Genomic DNA, 19,290 nt, shown 5'->3' on the forward strand with positions numbered 1-19,290 from the left:
CGACGCAAGGCTGCCACATGTGTTTTCAGGACACTGGGGACACCCTGGGCAGCGTCCTTCGGGGCTTCTTCACTATTCGCAAGCGGGAGCCGGGCGGCCGGCTGCCCACCTCATCCACCTGCTTCAACCTGCTCAAGCTGCCCAACTACAGCAAGAAGAGCGTGCTCCGGGAGAAGCTGCGCTATGCCATCAGCATGAACACGGGCTTTGAGCTCTCCTAGCACCCGGCCCTTGCAGGGCTCCTGGTGGTGGCACAACCATCAGGCCAGGCCCAGTGGCCTCAGTCTCATGGCCTCTACAGCCATGAGACTCTGCTGTTGGCCTGCCGAAGTTTGTATGCAGGTGCTGACACTACCCATACCCTCCAGGTGGTGCCCACAGACAGGGACTGCTGAAAATAAAGCTCCAGGTTCCACCCACGCTGGTCCCCTGTTCCTGCAACCACCACCACCCCACCCACCGGTCGGAGGGCCCCTGAAGCCAGGCCCAGCCACAGCAGAGAGGCTGCCTTTTTGGATGGCTGGGATTTCTATGAGTCTGTCCACCTCAGACCTCCGAGCAAGCCAAGTCCAGGGGCTCCAGGCTCCCCAAGAGGCTGTGACAGCAGGCCATGCAAACACCCAATATGCCCTCCACATGCAATCCCTTTCTTCTGTTTCTGAAACCGCTTCACTCAGGTAAGGCCTTGCCAAACCTCTATGCAGCTGGCAGCCTCTGCCTCCATGCTGGGCCGCACAGACAGATACCAGGAGATCTTGAAGCCATGAGGCCTGCCCTACGTTCCCTGTCCTCTCTCTTCGGAGCTCTCCCTGGCTGGGTCCCCTCCTGGGCCTTCATGCAGCCAGCAAAATAGCTCTACGTGCACAATGTGGTGGCAGCCGCCCCTTATCCTTCTTAGGGTCTCCTGAGAAAACATGCGCTCGGCTGGGCTCCCTGTCCTGTGTGTCAGTGACTCCACAGGTCTAGCTGCCAAGCCTGCCCCAGCTCTGGGAACCCATGAGCTCTTTGTCCCAACAGGCTCCTGAGGCTGAGGCAATGGGATCCGTGCCCTCCTTTCCCTTGCTCAGGAGACCTTTCTCTAGAGACCCTCCCAGCAGCCAGCACTAATGGCCGTCCACTCCATGCCATGTCCTCATGCCCCTGTGTGCACCCCACACCCACCACACCAGGATAGGGGGTGCCTGGCCACACCCTTGCCTGGTGGTGCCAGCTTCAGGCCCACAGCTTTCTTCAAAACCGCAGTGTAGCCTCTGCCAAGAACCTGCATGTTGGCAGCAAAGCAGGCAAGACCCATCCATCCCTGCACAGCCTCCTCTGGATAGATTCAACCAGGTCTGGGCCTGAGCCTTGTGCAGGCAGGGAGGACTCAGATGCAAAGCTGGTGAGCAATTGCAAGACAGGAATTTGCTAATTATTTAAGATCTGCCAGTACCTCTGACCTGTGGACTTTGCACTTTCTCTAAACCCTTGACGCCTTTGAAGACTTATTCCAGGTGTGTGTGCACTGAGCTAGTTTGTACATAGATGGCTGGGACCTGCACAGGGTCGGGATGGGGGGGCGAGGGGTCCCGTCCTAATGTGTGTATCCCCTGACAACAGGAGCCAGCGCCGTTCCAGGGATGCTGGTTCACAAGCCCCAGCATCTCCCCTGTATCACCCCACCCCTGCTGTCTTCTTGCCCAGGACTTCCTCTTTCCAACAGCAGGGAGATCTTGTGCTGAATCTGTGCTTTGGTAGCTGGTGTTCGCTGACACCACAGTGGCTTTTGATGGCTCAGAGTCGCGGGATCCTCCCTCGCCCCGTCTTCCTCCTGGAGGTGCGGTCAGTGGCTTGATTAAATTTGTACTTTGGCACCAGTGACTGTGTTTAGCTTCTTGTCTTGACATGTCGCCTGGGTGGCTCCAGGGCCTGGCACGGGGCCACATGCCAGGCAGCCACACCTCTCCAGCTAGAGGCTACAGTTGCTGACCCTGGGGTTATGGGTGCATCCAGAAGCAACACCTGACAGAGAAGCACTCTGGGGGCTCCCTCATGCCTCCCCGCAGAAGCACCCCCAGCCGGGGCGTGTGTCTCTGCAGTCCCTGTTGGACACAGTCAACAGAAAGTGATCAGCATCTGCTGGAGAGAAAAAGCCAGGTAATTCACCCGAGTGAGTACCTTGCCTGCCGCGCTTGTCACAGGACATGCAGCCCCCTCACTCTGTCCCACCAGCCCCAGTTGCCCTCAAGAGCCCACCTGTCCCACACCTGCCGCTCCTCCCAATTCTGCTCCCCGTGGCTTTCCTCTCCCGGAGTGGAGCACCGTAGACCAGAGCATGACCTGTCCCTGGGAAAATCCAGGCCACGGACACTCGTTGGCATGCAGGAGTCCATGCAGGTGGGCTTCCTCACGTGAGGTGTTAACACCCTGAAGGGAATACACTGCCAAACCCCACCCCTCAAGCCCCGCACCATGTGCTTTGGGAACCTCTGGTGTGGCGCCACCCATCTGATCAAAGAAAGCCTTGGTCTGTGGCAGCTGGCTTCTGTTTACCAGTGATCACTGTGCAGAAACAGTGTGCCTTTTTTTTTAAAGATGTATTTATTTTTATTCAAAAGGCATATTTACAGAGAAAAGGAAAGAGAAAGATCTTAGATTGGCAGGTGCGCCAACCTAAAGGAACCTGGAGCTTCTTCTGGGTCTCCCATGCAGGTGCAGGGTCCCAAGGCCTTGGACCATCTGCTGCTGCTTTCCTCGGCCACAAGCAGGGAGCTGAAAGGAAGCTAGAGCTTTGACACACTCATATGGTATCCCAGCACTTGGAGGCAGAAGATTAGCTAATTAAGCCTTCACATCAGGCTCAAAAGCGTATCTAAGTGGGAAAAATAAGTAGGGCTTTTTTAAAATGATTAGAATGAAAATTCAGGTTTTTGTTTTGATAGGAAAAGAGACAAGAGCTGGCTTCCAACCACTGGTTTATTTCCTCCAAATGCCCACAGCAGTCATTCCAAAGCCCGGAGCCAGGACCTCAACCCAGGTCTCTTGGATGGATGGGAGGAACCTGACCACTCAGAGCAGCCGCCTGTGTCTCCCAGGGTCTGCATGCACAGGAAGGTGGTCGGGAGTCTGAGCCGGACGTTAGACCCATGCTATCTGCTGTGGCTTTGCTGCTGGCTGGCTATGCACCTGGCCCTGATAAGACAGTTCACTGTGCTGACAGAACTGGCACGTGCCTGGGAATGTCTGTGGTGCACAGTCGGGCAAGCGCTGGTCTCCTGTGCTGCTTGCTGGCAGCAGCAAGGCTTCCAGCCTGGCTGTGTGCAGGTGTCTCACAGCTGAGAGTGTGTGAAAGGGCACAAACAGATGGGTTGTCTCTAAGCTTGGTTAACCTGTTAAATCCAGGACTGCTGTAGGAAGTCTGGGATGGGCCAGTGTGGCCGGGCAGTCTGCAGAGCACGGCGTCCCAACAGCCCTCTCCAGCACTGCCTGTGCGGGTTGTCCAGGAGGAATAGAGGGCTCCAACCAGAGGGTTAGCCTAGGTGGGGCCTGCCATCTGTTGCACCTGATGTTAGTTGAGAGCCCGTGCTTGACAGATGGCACCTGAGCCCAACAGGTTTCCGGGGTGCAGGGGTTCCTGTCCCATCTCTGCCCTAGCTTGCTGGAGCCATGGTGTCCTCCACTGTGAGATTGGGGTGGCAGCCCTCCCCAGTGTTGCCATGAGCAGCAGAAAATTGGCCTGGAAAACCTTGGCTTGCTTACACTTGTGGCTGGCATAACTGACATCACGTTGCCTAGATTTGAACCAGAGCTCTGATAAACAGGATACAGACAATCCAAGTGACAATTTATCTTTCTTTTTTTTTTTTTAAAGATTTATTCATTTTATTACAGCCAGATATACACAGAGGAGGAGAGACAGAGAGGAAGATCTTCCGTCCGATGATTCACTCCCCAGGTGAGCCGCAACGGGCCGATGCGCGCCGATCCGATGCCGGGAACCTGGAACCTCTTCCAGGTCTCCCACACGGGTGCAGTGTCCCAAAGCATTGGGCCATCCTCAACTGCTTTCCCAGGCCACAAGCAGGGAGCTGGATGGGAAGTGGAGCTGCCGGGATTAGAACTGGCGCCCATATGGGATCCTGGCATGTTCAAGGCAAGGACTTTAGCCGCTAGGCCACGCCGCCAGGCCCAACAATTTATCTTTCTTTTTCAAAGATTTATTTATTTTTATTGGAAAAACAGATTTACAGAGAGAAGGAGAAGACAGAGAGGAAGATCTTCCATCTACTGGTTAATTCCCCAAGTGGCCCCATCAGCCGGTGCTGAGCTGGATTCAGCAGCTTCTTTTGGGTCTCCCAATTGGGTACAAGATCCCAAGGCTTTAGATCATCCTCTACTGCTTTCCCAGGCCACAAGTATGGAGTTGGATGGGAAGTAGAGCAGCTAGGACATGAACCAGCACCCATGTGGGATCCTGACACATGCAAGGCAAGGATTTAGCCACTGGGCTATTGCACTGGGCCCACAGTTTATCTTTTCATTTCATTTTCCATGAACTTTTTGAAGTTTACTCATCCTTGGTTATGTTGTACTTCCTTCCCTGCTTCCCGCAGTTAACAATAGTGAACAATTTTCCACAGTACTAAATACGCAGGATCCATCATTTTCAACAGCTTCCTATCTCATATAACCCCTTATTAGTAAATATTTTTAATTATTCAATTATCTAGTTTCCTGTTAGATGTTGGATTCCAATTTTCCACTTTAATGAGCAGTACTGCAAGGCAACAAACCTTTACAGTGCCACGCATGTATGGCTTTCCTTGCGAGAATGTCACAGACCCAGGACTGCAGGACATTTCATCCCAGTGATCAGACTGCCCTCCTGAAAGTTCAGCCCAATCTCCATTAGCCCCAACAACCCTGTCCCTGCTGACCTCGCCAGGTGCAGAGCCGCAGGCTTGGCCCACTCCCCAGCTGCTGGAATCTGTGACTGGACCCCGCCCCCGCCCCGTGGGCCGTGGAAATTGAAGAAGTTGTTTTCCCCTTGTTCCCCAACTCCCAGGCACCTGGAGAGAGGCCAGTGGCCAGACTTGGCCCGGCCCTGAGGCCACCGAGTATGCGGATCCCAGCCTCCTCCCTATGCTCGGGTCTTGTCTGGCTGTCTCTTTTCAAGGCCCTGCGGCTCCCAGCTCGTGGCGGAGCTGGTGCGCTCCTGAGTTATCGCGGGGCTGATTTCCCTGTACAGCTCCTACGGAGTTAACAGATGTACGCCCGTCGGAGGCAGTCATGCGGGAAGAGACTTTGGGGCCGATCCTTCCCGTTTTGACAGTGTGTAATCGAGGTGAAGTCATAAATTCTAGGAACAAGAATAAACGACCCTTAGCAACATATGTCTGCTCGACCCTTCCAAGGTGATCATAAATAAAGGCACGTGCCGCCTGGGGGAGGCCCTGGAGGTTGCTGCAGATGGCTGGGGACGAGGGCCCAAGGACCTGCGGGGCTGGTGGGAGACAGAGGTCACCTTGCCGACCCCTGGGACCTGAGTGGACTGGACACCTTCATGTCTGTTTATTTAGTCCGTTCTCCAGCCTGCCTTCACCCCTGTGCTGCCCTGAGCCGGCACCCGTTTCTACGCCTTCCTTGGAAGGCTGTCACCTACAACCATGGCCAGCTGGCATCCTCCCAGGCTTATGGTACTCTCTTCTGTCCCCCTAAGAAAGAAGTCCTGCCTCATTGACCTGCCATCCCAGGACGGCCACCCCGTGGGAGTCTGAAGATCAAAGTTCTCATCTTGTCTCTGCTGGCTGCCCACAGGGAAACATGGGCAGGTCTTGGGCCCCACCCCTTCCCGGGGAAAAAGGGAGGAATGAGCCAGGGCTAGGCAAGTCCAAGTTCAATCCGAGTCTGGCATTGTGTGACACTGGTTAGGGAGCTGTCTCCCTGTACCTCCACTGCTACCATGGAACAGATGCTGATAACTGCTTACAGAGTCCCCACATGTCCACGCTGCCTGGGTTGTCTTCAGCCAGAGATCCTTCTCTAGGGGTCCCCTGGACTTCCTCGGGAGGTCTACACGCCCATGAGCAGGTACACACCCGGATTAATCTGGGGAAGAGCATGCACAAAACTTCTACCCACATCCCAAAGACGACCAAGCATGGCTTCCAACGTCTTCAGATCTGCTGAGTTCCAGAATCCAAGGCCGGATTGCAAAGCTCCTGGCTCGGGCCCACCTGCCTGTCTCCTGCCTCTACTTGGGCTTAGCACACATATCTTGCAGGCCAAGGCCATGAAGTCTGTCCTGCCCTCCCACCCCAACTGCTGCTCACAGCTGGTCTGCAAACGTGAGTCATCAAACCAGCCCAGGTTCTGCATCAACAGCACAAATCCATGGGGTGCCGTGAGAGGGAACGGATGCGCCACAAATCCTTCAAAGGGCTGATTTATATAGCAGTCACGGGGAATTTATTATACTAAGACTCTTATTCAATTAAACTTGAAATGCATCCGGATTCTTACAGGTTCAGCAGTGATTCCTGGGACGCTGCAGTCATAAAGCCGGATGGGCTGTGGGAAGGGGCTGGGCGGGACATGAGGGTGACATTGTGCCTGACGGGGTGGGGGGAAGGGGGAGGACTCGGAATGGGGGGACGTTTGTCACTGAGAAGTGTTACAAGTTCGGGCTCTGGAAATTACTCAGTGAAAAATGCACATTAACAATAGCCATGAAGTATCAGTTAAGGGAAACTAGGTTGAGGAATGTGACAGCAGGATCTATTAGCGGCTGGCGCTGATCACAGCAGCCAAGGATGTGATGAAAATGAATGTCAAGTGGCGGAGGGGTGGGAAGCAAGGAGCTCTTGGCCAGCAGTGTCAAGGCCATGTCCTGGCCCCCTCTTTGAGCCTTGTGGGAGGCAAGGCAGGTAGATGCCTCCTCTGGGGTGGCGGGGAGATTCAAACGAGATGAAGCCTGGGGAGCAGGTGGCTCAGGGACTAGCTGAGGGCATCAGTGTTGTGAGATCTTGTCTGTTCTGGGAAACCTGCTGGGGACAAGGGTGGGGCAATGAGGCACTTGATGGTTACAGTGTGTGAGAGCCAAAAGTAACCTGCACGCCTGCTTAGGCAGAGGCACCAAGATAAGAAATATTTTCTTGCAACACCTTCAAAAATCTAAATCTGGGTCCAGTGCAGTAGCTGGGTCCAGTGCAGTAGCCTTGGGACCCTGCATCCACGTTAGAAATCAGGAAGAGGCTCTTGGCTCCTGGCTTTGGATTGGCGCAGCCCCGGCCATTGCAGCTAGTTGCGGAATGAATCAGCAGACAGAAAATCTTCCTCTCTGTCTCTCTTCCTTTCTGTATATCTGACTTTCCAATAAAATTAATAACAGCTAAGCAGGTACACAGTGAGCTATGGCCATGGTGAGCTTCCCTGACCCCACATTCCCCATGGCAGGCCATGAGCCTGCCCTTCTGAAGTCCCTCCTGCAATCAGCAGCATGGATTCCTCAGGCTCTCAGGGCCACCTCTCCATCCTTGATATATACCCCCCTTCCCAAGGACACAGCAGGCACCGGCTGCCCCACCTCCGGGCAGGAGAGAGCTGGTGTGACAACAGAAATAAAATACAGCCATGGGACATGCATCTCTGAGGAGCCAGTCAGCCTTATGGGTGTCACTCGCTGGAACCCTGTGATCTGATCTTCTCCCACTGAGTAGGTGCCACCTCGGACCCTTGACCGGCTCAGGCTGGGGCATGAGCAGCCCACCCTGTCAGCAGCGGCCTTGATGTCAGTCACTGGGACCTCCCTCGGGATGTGAGGGTCACAGTCACATGGCCAAGAACCTCTGGGACTGCTCCAAATCCTTGATCTGCTGGAGCTGGCAGTGGGAGGGCACACTCGCTCACATGCATAGTCAGCCTACCTCTGCCTTTTCACACACACACACACACACACACACACACACACACACACGTGCATGCCCTCCTCAAGCCTTTCTCATCTTTATTCTTTGCTTTTCACAGCAATCACTGAGCCTTGCTGCCGAGACTGAGCTCCCTGCTGCTCTCTCCAAGGTCACGGTCAGTCCAGGGAATGGGACAAAATCTTCATGGGGCCAGCCATGACCCCCGCAGGGAAGAGCCGGGGTATGACTGCATGTGAGGTCTGCAGCCAGCCACCTCCAGCTGGGATCTCTGGGAACCAGGACACTGTGTCACTGTCATCCCTCATGGAAGCTTCTAGAAGTCCTCCCTTTTTGTAACTTCCAAGTGCCTCATGCTCGGTCTGAAGGGTCGCTTTTCTTGTATATTTTTTCCTGATTTCCCTCCTTCATGGCTGCATATCGGGCTAAGGTGAAGAGGTAGTCGCTGAGTCTGGAGGGGTAAAGAGAAGCAAAGGGAATGATTTGAAGAGAGAGATCAATGCTTAATGGGGTCCTTCCCCATTAGCTTCCTAGCAGGAACTGTCACTCACACTGCCCTAGAGATATCACGTGGGGACGGCAGGCACTGGGCCGGCTTTGGGAGGAGCCCAGGGTGCTAGGAAGCTCTCACCCTTGCCCCAGTGATTTGGTACTTCTCCCTCCAGCTTGAAGGACCCAGGCCAGGAGCATACACACAAATCACCTGGTGCTCCCTGAGCCATGGTTCTCAGCAGGGGCACTGGGCCAGGCTTGGGACTCCGCAGGTGGAATTGGCACCAGGTGGAGCTGCGAATGAGATGTTCTGAGTGGGTCTTCCCTGGGTGCTGCACCAGGCCAAGCAGCAAACTTGGCCTCTACCCCAGGGGTGCTGGCAGCTCCGCCCAGCACCCAGTCCTGACAACCCAAGACATGGGCAGATGTTGCTGGAGCCCCAGAGCAGCAGCACGGGCCTGGGGTGCCCGTAGGCCAGCATCAGTGGAGGAAGGGGCAGAGCTCCGGCTGTCAGACTCCGAGCTGGGCACAGCCAGGCCAGTTTCTCTCAGTTCATGCTGTCCTGGGGCCCTGAGAGAGGGATCTGGAGAGGGCCTGCCTCATGGGCTCCCTGCTCAGTCACCACTGAGATGCCATGCCCTTGGCTACTGCCCCATGTTGCTGGTTTACTTTTTATTCATTTATTGTAAAGGCAGGAGGAGAGAGAAAGAATTCCCATATGCTGCTACACTCCCCAAAGGCCCACAGCAACCAGCAACTCAATCCAGGTCTCCCTCATGGACAGCTGGAACCCAGAGACGCGAGTCATCTTTGCCTCCTCCCAGGCTGTTCAGCAGCAGCCAAGCTGGGAATTGAACCCAGGCTACTCCAGGGTGGGGACATGCGCATCTGGACTGTCAGGCCAAACAGCTGCCTCTGTCCTGTGCCTTGGAACTTGAGTTTGCTCTGTTGGTTTTGAAGCCACCTCTCCTGACAAGATCGAATCCTGAGTCATTCACAGCTGCCTCTCTCATGCCAGATACTCATGAATGGGTGAGTGAGCAAGTGAGTACACTCGGCCCAGTGCCTACTCCTCGGGCTTGGGGCCTTCCTCTTCTCTTCCACACATGCGCCCAGCTTTCCCGAGGATTGCCACTACCCACCCCCCCAAGCCCAGGCTGCACCTCTGTACCTGTTTAAGAACTTGGCCACGTTTGTATCGGTCTCTCCCATCTGGACCAGAGGCACCACACTGCAAAGGGGGACATGCCATCAGCGATGCTCTGGGAACTGGAGCCTTTCACAGCCTGCTGCTTGGCTCCAGCCTGCACTGACCCAGCTGGCAGCGACAGAAACCCCTTCACTGGCGGGGTCTGAAAAGGTCATGTCCCTGACTAGGATACGACCTAGGAGAGATGGAGAACAATAGGAGAGGCCAGGTGGGTGAGCTGCCCACCCCACACCCAGGCTTGCTGGCCTTGGGTGCTGGGGCCTAGGGCAGGTGCTGGCTGGAGCTGGCGACACCCATGGGAGAGGCCAAGTCTGCTGCTCGGCCTTCCTGCATGAAGGCTGGGCCTTCCAGCAGTAAGGGAGGCGGGGCGTGTGCTGCCCTTAGGTTCTGAAGAGGCTGTCAGCTAAAATCGTTCCAGAAACAACTAAGAGTAACTTCCCAGGGAACAGAAAGACCCTGGTCCAGCCAAGCTCCCAAGTCCATCCGGGACTGTTGAGTTTCCAGGTGTCCATGGTGGGCCATGTCCACCTGGGTGTAGATGGCCTGGGACAGCAGGCTGTCGTCCGCAGATGTGGCAGCTCTTGCTAAGGCCATGCATGTCCCTCACGGCTGCTGGCTGCTCTATAACTCAGGGTCAGGACTTCTCAAAGCCACACGGTGGGCAGGTTGCCCAGGCAGCATGTGTGCCCGGGCACCTCGCACTCAGCACACCTGTCTACACAGCTCCCCTCACTGATGCACCCATGTTGCTCCCCGCCATGGCGCCATCCATGCCAGCCACACGAGGGGCCCACTGATTGCTGTCGTCTGTGCCCAGGACCCTCTCATGAAGGACAAAACCCCTGGAATGAGGGTCACACAAAGTCCTAAGTTTCTGCACAGATAGACGTGGGCTGAAAACTGCCAAATGACAACTTAACTGGCCCTGGACAGGAAGTTTCCCTCCCTGAACGCCATTGCCTGGCTCCTGGAAGGAGTAAGGGGACTGCCACAGTCACCCCAGCATAGCCACGGGGCCTGGAAGTGTGTGCCAGTAAGCCTCCTGCCCGCTCTGACCAGGCCCCCTCCCTTCCTCGGGCCCCCTTACCGTCTCTCAGCTCGGCGGCACACGGCTCGGCAGAAATGCAGTGCGGAACTGCTCTTGCCGCCCGACTGCAAGGAGAAAGCAGGTGTGGTCAGGGGCAGGCCTGGGCAGGTGGGGGCAGAGGCACCTGCTGTGCACACTGTGCAGGCCCCGCCCCTCACCACAGAAGGATCTGCCTCCAGGAGACCCTGACAGCACACCCACTGGGCATCTCCCTCCAAAGTGTGGTGCAGCAGGGGGAGTGGTAAAGAAGTCAGGGGGTGAGGGTGGTGGTGGGGAGCTAGGTAACAGCTTCTGATCTAGTTAAAAAGCCACAATGAGGGATGCCACCAAAGTTCACGTGTTTGTTAATACGCCACCCACCCCCTCGCCCCAGCTCCCTGGAAGCCACCTAACACGTACAGGCAGAATAAATGCCGTGAGCGGGGGCAGCTGGCGGGAGTACTGGTCGATCCAGCGTTCCAGCTCCAGGATGGGCCCCTCCTCGAAGGCCGTCTGTTCTGAGGAGTCAAGGAGCAGAAAGACACACTGCCAGGAGGCCTCCACCTGCCAGCCAGGCCATCAGTTAACTGCCCCTGCACCCTCTATACCCCACCAACCCGCTGTGCTCAGGAAACTGCTTCCACCGGATCAGAAGGCATCGTCCCTCCCAAGGGAACAACACCCAGGACACAGGGCTCCCCACTCCCCGCCTCCCCCACCTGGACCCTCTGAACCCCCACCCCCAGCAGGCCTGGGAAATTACTTAAGTGAGCCTCCCTGGCTGAAGAGCGTGGTGTAGCCAGAGCAGAGCCGACATCCTGCAAGCGGCACTGGATCTGAGGAAGCAATGGGAGGTGTGAACTGGGTTGGGCTGAGCAGAGCCAGAGCAGTCCCACCAAGTGAGTGCTGAGCTTGGTGGTGCTTATGTTGGCCCCTAGCCAGAGTCAGTCTCCTGCTAATGAGAGCTTTCTTCTAATAGCTTCCTGCTGTTCAAGTCCACTGCTACTGACACGGAGGACCGGGGGATCGGGCTGTGTTCCTGGCTCCTGGTTTCAGCTTGGCCCTGCCCTAGCTGTTCCAGGCCGCTGTGGAATGACCCAAAAGATGGGAGTTCTGTCCATCTGTCTCTCTTTCTGCTTTTCAAATAAATAAGAAGGAAGATATTTCATGTGCAGGGGTGGCACTGGGTATGCCAGCAAAGCACACAAGAGTAGGTTCAGCAGGGACTGCAGGGTCTTTACACAGCTGATGCCTAAAGGCAGGCTCTGTGGGAGCCTTTGGCAAGGCACAGCATCTTCCCTGGGCACCTGGTGAATCTGCAGGAGGCTCCCGGGGCGGTAGTTGGGTTACACAGGGAAGGAGCGGCAGGTGCCCTGGAGGTGGTCAAGTGCAGTGTGCTTGGCCTTGACTTGGCTCTGAGTGCCAGGGCCCTGTGAACTTCTCTTTCTTCTCTCTGTAATGCCAATGTTGCTGCTCTCACCTGCAGCAGCTGGGCCAAGAGGTTCAACAAGACAGCATGAGGACAAGGAACTTAGGCATGGGCATGGGCAGGTACTGGGGTCAGGATGCCTGGCAGGGGGAGGCCCAGCCTCTAAGAGAAGAGTGGGTCTGCGTGGCCCACAGGTAGCCCAGTGAGGTCTGCTGGCCAGGCACCAGGCTCCTGCATGGCACGTTGTCAGTGGGAGCCTGTGCAATCAGATCCATACATGTCACCCTGATCTGGGCATGGGCCTGGGGCCTGGTGGGGGGCAGGTGAAAACAGGTGCAGTAGAGGTGGCAGAGGCTGCCCACCCAGCGCCGGACCAGAACCTTCCTCTGGACACTGACCAGCAGACTTGGGTGAGTTATTTTACTGCTGGGGCGCGATTATCTCAGTGGAAGGGGCAGTAGTGGTGCTTTCTCCTCGGCCCCGACTGTGGGGCCTGGGCACGTTGGTCGGCCTTGTAAATTTGTTCTTGGAATTGAAGAGTTTCCTTCTGCTGGTTCTTCCTGCAGGTGTGCAGAGGGCAAAGGTACAGCTTCCATGCCACCTCGCCCAGGCCCTGCTGACTTTTCTGGCTCCAGCTGGGTTAGGCTCCTTCCCTGGCCTTTCCACACCTTCTCACCTCTGTCTCACAAGGCACGCCCACCTGCCTGTGTCACCTGTCTGCCTCCCCACTTGGCCTGTGTATTGTAAGGGGTAGCAGGTGCCCAGTTCAGCTGGGAGTTTGGCTTGGCTTTTCCCTCCTCAAGTCCTGAGGTGCTCTAGGAGTGGAACCCCTCTCAGTGAGGGCAGAGCTCTCCTCCTTCCGAAGAAATAGAGCAGTGACACCATCGAGCACAAGTGCCCGGCCAATGGCCTCCATGGCAGGGCGTCTCATAGAAGCTGCTGTGTGAGCTGAGGCACCTTACATGCGGTTTTCAATTTTGGTTCCATCGCCATTCTGGATTGTACTGCTCTTGGGTGAAGGGTATTGGCCTGTGCACTGCAGGTCATTTAGCTGGGTCTTTGGTCTCTACTCCCTAGACACCAGGACCTTTCTCCCTCCAATGATGACCTCCTGTGAAAACCAGCAATGCCTGCCAAGTGTCTTCTTCTTCCGGGTTGAGAACTACTGCACCTGGCGCCCCTAGCCTCACGGCTGCCTGTGACAGCAGGCTGTCTCTGCACATCCTCATTTGACAGATTAAAAAAAAAATGAGGTTTGAAGAGGGACAGGGACTAGACTCAGGCAGCACCAAGCGGGAACAGTGGTCAGATGGAAGCCCAGTTATGGTCGCCAGGCCTCAGTGGGGGTGAGGAATCCCAGCTCGGGATGAGACAGCATTTGACTCACTTTCTGAAGCTCCTCAGTGAACGGGTGGCCCTTTTCCGTGATGAACTCCAAGGCAAGCCTAGGCGGGAAAGGACAGAAGATGCTGTGGTAACGCACAGGAGTCTCAGGCGGAGCCCACCAATAGCCACAGCCTTGCTTTTCTGGCTGACAATAGCGACATCGCAAGGCTCCCGGTGACAGTGGTGCCTGTTGCTCACAGTGCCTTCTCTTGCACTGATATTTTTCCCCCCACAGCCAGCAACTCCTCTTCAACAGCCTGCACTAGTCGTGTTGGTTGACGCGGCTGTGAACAGTTGGTGATGCAGGCTCCATTCTGCAAGAGGGGCAGGCCCGAGCTAGGGAATCACACCATGCAACTGAAGACTGCTGACGCCCGGGCTTGGGAGGAAAGAGCAAGGCAGCCTGACCTGGCCTGGCTAGTGGGGCAGGGAGGGCTTCCTGGGGGAGGCTGGCTAAGCAGGCATTCCCTGGCAAGGCAGGGTATGGTGGGGAAAGCCGACTGCCCCTGATGCAGGGCAGATCCCTGGGCTCTGCACGGCCCTTCTGTACCGGCCAGGGTACTGGCAGGGAACAGAGAGCTGTACACTGGAGGGATTCCCACAACAGAGCTTCAAGAAGCAACTGTTCATAGCAGGACAGGCAGAGGCAGAGAAACTGAAAATGGGTGGGAAAGACTAGCAGGAGCCTGAGGGGCAAGGGAGAAACAGAGGAGGTGATATCTTCCAACTGTTGCTCACTCGCTGGAGGGCTGTGATACCTGGGGCTGGGCGAGGCTGAAGCCAGGAGCTCCATCAGGGTCTCTCACGTGGGTGGCAGAGGCCCAATTACTTAGGTCATCTGCTGCTGCTTTTTCCAAGAGCATCATCAGGGAGCTTGATTGGAAGCAGAGCATTCAGGACTTGAACCCTGGGAGAGGCCGTCCTACCAGCGTAGGTCCTGTGTGCAGGCCATGTGGCATAAAACCAGAGCAAACCCATGATGTACTTGAAGTAAGAACAGGAAATGGATCTATAGCACTATAAACCACGAGATTGGGGATTATTAGCAGAGCCTGATCTGATTTAGCCTAATTCCTCAAGCCAACCCTTCTGAACTGCGACTTACTAAAAAAGAAAAAGCATCCAGGGGTAGGCACTGTGGTGTAGTGGGTTAAGGCAACACTTGTGACACCAGCGTGCTGCATGGGAGTGCCAATGAGTCCTGGTTGCTCTGTTTCCCATCCAGCATCCTGCTAATGAGCCTGGGAAAGCAGCAGAAGGTGGCTCAAGGACTTGGGCCCCTGCCACTCAAATGGGAGACCTGGATGGAGTTCCTGGCTCCTGGCATCATTTTAGTGCAGCCCTGGCTAGGTGGGCAACTGGGGAATGAACCAGTGGATGGAACATTCATTTTCTCCTTCTGTCTCTTCCACTCTGTCACTATGCCTTTCAACTAAATAAATAAACAACCCTTTAAAAAGTAAATAAAACAAGAAACAACATTCATAAAAGAGGTCCTACTAGAAACCCTGGTAACTTACCTCTTTTACCCCAGATGATGGAAGCTCAGCAGCACATACATGTTCCCCTGAAAAGTGAGGGAAGCAGGACTGGCAGGGGCAGGGCCAGAGGTAGGTGCAGGAGCCGGAGCGGCAAGCTCCAGCAGGGCTGACCACCTCCTGGACTGGCCAGCACTCAGGACAGTGTCACACAAGTCACATTCACTCATGCTCCACTCAAACTCAACCTTGGGGTTGAAGCCAGCTCCCTTACCCGATGGCTGAACTCAGCTCGTCTGTTGTGCCCAGGGCTTCAAACACTTGGTCATCTTTGGGTCTCCTTTCTCCTGTGAAGGTGCTAGAAAACCCTATGAGGGGAGGGAAATGGTTAGCCTCCCCAATTAAGATTTTCTTTCCTTAATATGCTATATATTAAAAAAAATTGGAAGTATAGTAGACACCAAAACACTCAGCCCTTCCATGTACAAGAGGGTGGGTTTTTACTAACTGAACACAATCCTGTAATCTGCACCCAAGAACCCCTAGAGCCCCTTTATACTTCGTGTTCCCCAGTAAGTAACAGCCAACCTCACTTTTTTCCTGCACTTATAACTCACTGGGTGGGATACAAAGATTGGTTACTCCTAACTGGGATAGTGGAGATTTCTCTGCACACTCCTCCTAAAACTGTTCACCTAAACTGCTGACATATGTCTTGTTAGAGTTATAGAGTTAGACTACCCGAAAAACAGCCAGGTTCAGCAAAATCATGCTTCAACGCTACAAACTGCTAAATACAAAAATTAAAATAGACATGAGACAGCTGAATAGTAATCTATAGCCATTTTAAGGTGTATAGAACTGGTTGTATATAAACTAATAATTAAAATTTCAATGTAGAAGTCACAGGATGTGGCTCAGAACTTGCTTTCTTTTTTTTTTTTTTTCTCTTTTAACATATTGGTTACTCAATACCATGTCAACTAATTCCATAACGTTATAAACTGTTACTGATGTAATGTCGGGGCTTTTAATTGATCGGGATGATACTCTGCTGGCTCTACCTTCAGACCAGAGATAGTCTCCCCAAGAAACCGTTGAACTTATCTGGACAATAAGATGCTGGACTTTATGCTTGGTAGATGCTTGCAATGAAAGAATCTCAACTGAATTTGAACTGTGGTAATGCAACAAGGTGGAGGAATCCACCATGGAGGGGGGCGGTTGGGGAGGGGTGGGGGGAATCCCAGTGCCTATAAAACTGTGTCACATAATGCAATATAATCAATAAAAAAATGAAAAAAAAAAAAACAGAATGGGGGCCCAGCACAATGCATAGTGGTTAAAGTCCTCGCTTTGCACACCTGGGATCCCATATGGGCGTCGGTTCTAATCCCGGCAGCCCTGCTTCCCATCCAGCTCCCTGCTTGTGGCCTGGGAAAGCAGTTGAGGATGGCCCAAAGCCTTGGGTCCCTGCACCCGCGTGGGAGACCTGGAAGAAGCTCCAGGCTCCTGGCTTTGGATTGGCTCAGCTCCAGCCGTTGCAGTCACTTGGGGAGTGAACCATCGGACAGAAGATCTTCCTCTCTGTCTCTCCTCCTCTCTGTATATTTGCCTTTCCAATAAAAATAAATAAATCTTAAAAAAATTAAATGTAAAAAAAAGAATGGAAAAGAAGTATACAAAATATACAATAAAACTTTTCTATTCTTTATCCCCTCCCAAAACTCAATCTCTCTCCCAGGGATTTGTCCAGTAACCTTCCAGGTTATTTTGTACCTAACTGAACAAATATATAAATGGATTCAGACAGCTTAGATGTTTTTGTAATCTACTTAATTTTTTTTTTCATTTAATAGGCAGAGAGAGGCCCCATCCACTGGCTCACTCTCCAACTGCTTACAACCATAAAGCCAAGAGCCAGGAGCTCAATTGAGATCTCCGACGTGAGCAGTAGGAAACCAATGATCTAGCTATCACTGCTGCCTTCCAGAGTCTGTAACAGTGCGAAGCTGCAGGTGGGAGCCGAGACAGGACTGAAACCCAGGAGCTGTGCCCCGGGATGCAGGCACCCTCACCACCAGGCTGAATGCCAGGCCCTATGGTATGTTTGATCACTTACGTTATCTCTCATGTGTTTCATCTCATGCCCCAATTTTTTTAAATATAAAATGTTTTTTTATATATTTTTATTGGAAAATCAGATATACTGAGAGGAAGAGAGACAGAGAGGAAGATCTTCCATCTGTTGATTCACTCCCCAAGCAGCTGCAATGGCCAGAGCTGCACCAATCCAAAGCCATGAGCCAGGAGCCTCTTCCAGAGGCTCTCCCACGGGGGTGCAGGGTCCCAAGGCTTAGGGCCGACCTCGACAATCAGGAAGCTGGGTGGGAAGCGGGGCCACTGAGATTAGAACCAGTGGCCACATGGGATCCTGGCACGTACAAGGTGAGAACTTTAGCCGCTAGGCCACTGCACAGGGCCACTCATGCCCCACTTTTTGTGATGTATGCGACAACCTGTCACATGCTTTTTTGGAAGAATGGTAAATGGCGTCTGTTACATGTCTGTACTTTCTTCCACTGTCCCCACCCTACCTTTGTCTCCTGTTTTGGTGTAAATCTTGGGGATCTTGGCTGTCTTCGAGGAAGGGTGTGGCCTACTAAGAAACAGACATGGAGAGGAGGTGAGTAGGAATGAGTGGCGACAGTTTATACAGAGAAACATCTCCCCCAGTGGCCCTCCAAAAGCTGCTGGTCATCTCCGAGGCAGCACTTGGCTGGCCTGGCTGCCATCACTGCTACTGGGATGGCACCTCTGGGCACTTCTCCCCTCCATCCCTTCCTGTCACAAGTCCATGTCTGTGTCCACAGCGCTCAGTAGAGAGAATCAACGAATACCACTGACGGGTCTTGCCCTGGAGTCTCTCCACGGAGGACTCCTGGAATCCTTCCAGAACCCTACCAGCAGGCACTGCTCGCTGCCCCTGCTGACTTCCCTGCTCCGTGCAGGAAGCCACAGGTAAGCGCTTGGGACCCACCAGCCACCAGGCTCAGCCAGGAAGGAAGAGGTCAGCCTAGGATTCAAGCCCAAGACTCCGGTGCTACTCTGGCGCCCAAACTCCCATTCTACTCTCTCCCAGCTCCTGCCTCTACTTTGGCTAAGCTCTTACCCTCCATTCCAACAAGTTAGGGCCTCGGGCAGGCAAATGGACCAGAGCCACTTCCGCTCTCTGAGGCTTCAAGTACACAAACACACACACACTCTCTGCCAAAACAGCATTCAAAACAGGCATTTTCAAACATTAACATAACAACGTAAATACATGACCCTAAATGTAAATGTGGTATTATAAGGTTAAAGGTTAAATGACTGGCTCTATGACATCTCTCAATATATTTTTTCTTAACAATGAAAAATTACTTTAATTTTGTTTGAAAGGCAGAGAGACAGAGAGTCGGCTCCCATTCGCTGGCTCATTTCCCTCTAATGCCCACCACAGTCGGGCCACAGCGGCGGAGGCCCAAGTGCCTAGAGCCATCCACATGTTGCTTCCCAGGTTCCGCGTTAGCGACAAGGGCTGATGCGCCTCCATCCCAGACACTGGGACAGGCTAGGTTAGTCGTGCCCAGCCGCGTCCTAACCGCTAGACCTTTAATCCATCCTAAATTCACGGTACCCTTCTGTGTTGCTGCTTCGACGCAGATGATGGCGAACGTGTGGGCTGTGTCTTGGCTCACTCGCAATACAGCTGCTCTGATCAATGACAGCTGGCTGGCCTTGGGTCAGACTGGAGTAAACAAATCCTACTGTCAAGCTCATGTGACGTCAGCACAGACGGGGATGACGCCACGATTCGCGGCAGGTATGGAGTTACCCTCCCAGCCAGCCACTCACCTGTCCCCGTCCTCCACGCCCGGAGAGCCGCGGCTCCGGAAACGGGGACACACTAGTCGGCCGGTGCCAAGGCACCCGCGTAGGCCCAGGCGGCCTGCTTGGATCCACACAGCCATGCTCTGGGCAGCTAGACCGGGCGGGGGCTGATCCCTTCAGGCTCCCGTCCAGGCCCCGGGCGTGACCCCACCTCCTGGTCAGCCGCGCCACCGTCCAGCTTCATTTTCCATTGGTTTACGGCGCTCGCACCAGGGCGGGGCATCCCTAATGACGTGCTTCCCATTGGTTTACAGCAGGAGCGGGGGGCGGGAAAAACCGTGACGGCGCAGCAGCAGTCTTTATTGGGCAATGCTCAAGCCAATTGGGAAAGGGATTCCCGGCTTGCGCGCTCTGATTGGTTGAGTGGGAGGGCCGTGGCCGCCTCCTCCTGA

General features: G+C 54.3%; 2 protein-coding genes across 8 annotated transcripts in view; one reads left to right on the forward strand and one right to left on the reverse strand.

The window, feature by feature from the left end:
* Positions 1 to 264, forward strand: part of UBE3B (ubiquitin protein ligase E3B) — a 41,816-nt gene extending 41,552 nt beyond the window's left edge. For all 4 annotated transcript variants that reach the window (XM_004591922.3, XM_058656971.1, XM_058656970.1 and 1 more), the window contains one exon: positions 30 to 264. In XM_004591922.3, the coding sequence (XP_004591979.2) occupies positions 30 to 221 (192 nt within the window). In that variant the 3' untranslated portion in view covers positions 222 to 264. The remainder of the gene's footprint in view (positions 1 to 29) is intronic.
* A 7,695-nt stretch (positions 265 to 7,959) lies between these two features.
* Positions 7,960 to 19,158, reverse strand: MMAB (metabolism of cobalamin associated B). 4 transcript variants are annotated; one of them, XM_004591923.3, is made up of 9 exons: positions 18,863 to 19,145; positions 17,563 to 17,624; positions 15,240 to 15,333; positions 13,489 to 13,546; positions 11,436 to 11,508; positions 11,093 to 11,190; positions 10,694 to 10,758; positions 9,568 to 9,627; positions 7,960 to 8,355 (listed from the first exon to the last, which is right to left on the reverse strand). In XM_004591923.3, the coding sequence occupies exons 1-9, from the start codon at positions 18,976 to 18,978 to the stop codon at positions 8,256 to 8,258; spliced, it is 726 nt and encodes a 241-aa protein (XP_004591980.2). In that variant the 5' UTR covers positions 18,979 to 19,145; the 3' UTR covers positions 7,960 to 8,255. The 4 variants fall into 4 exon arrangements, with proteins under 4 accessions (XP_004591980.2, XP_058512466.1, XP_058512465.1 ...); XM_058656483.1 differs by having other exon boundaries at positions 17,563 to 17,627; positions 18,863 to 19,141; XM_058656482.1 differs by lacking the exon at positions 7,960 to 8,355 and adding an exon at positions 8,397 to 8,690 and having other exon boundaries at positions 18,863 to 19,158.
* Positions 19,159 to 19,290: the final 132 nt, after the last annotated feature.

This window comes from Ochotona princeps, chromosome 29 (assembly GCF_030435755.1).
Source record: "Ochotona princeps isolate mOchPri1 chromosome 29, mOchPri1.hap1, whole genome shotgun sequence".
Lineage (NCBI taxonomy): Eukaryota > Metazoa > Chordata > Mammalia > Lagomorpha > Ochotonidae > Ochotona > Ochotona princeps.

What these genes read in the sequence shown, in the direction of transcription:
- MMAB (XM_058656481.1), bottom strand. Translation starts at nt 18,978, where the DNA reads ATGGCTGTGTGGATCCAAGCAGGCCGCCTGGGCCTACGCGGGTGCCTT. An exon ending in GGCGTGGAGGACGGGGACAG is followed by an intron (nt 17,628 to 18,862) that starts GTGAGTGGCTGG and finishes TCTGTTTCTTAG; the next exon opens with TAGGCCACACCCTTCCTCGA. An exon ending in GTGGCCAAGTTCTTAAACAG is followed by an intron (nt 8,691 to 9,567) that starts GTACAGAGGTGC and finishes TCTCATTCGCAG; the next exon opens with CTCCACCTGGTGCCAATTCC.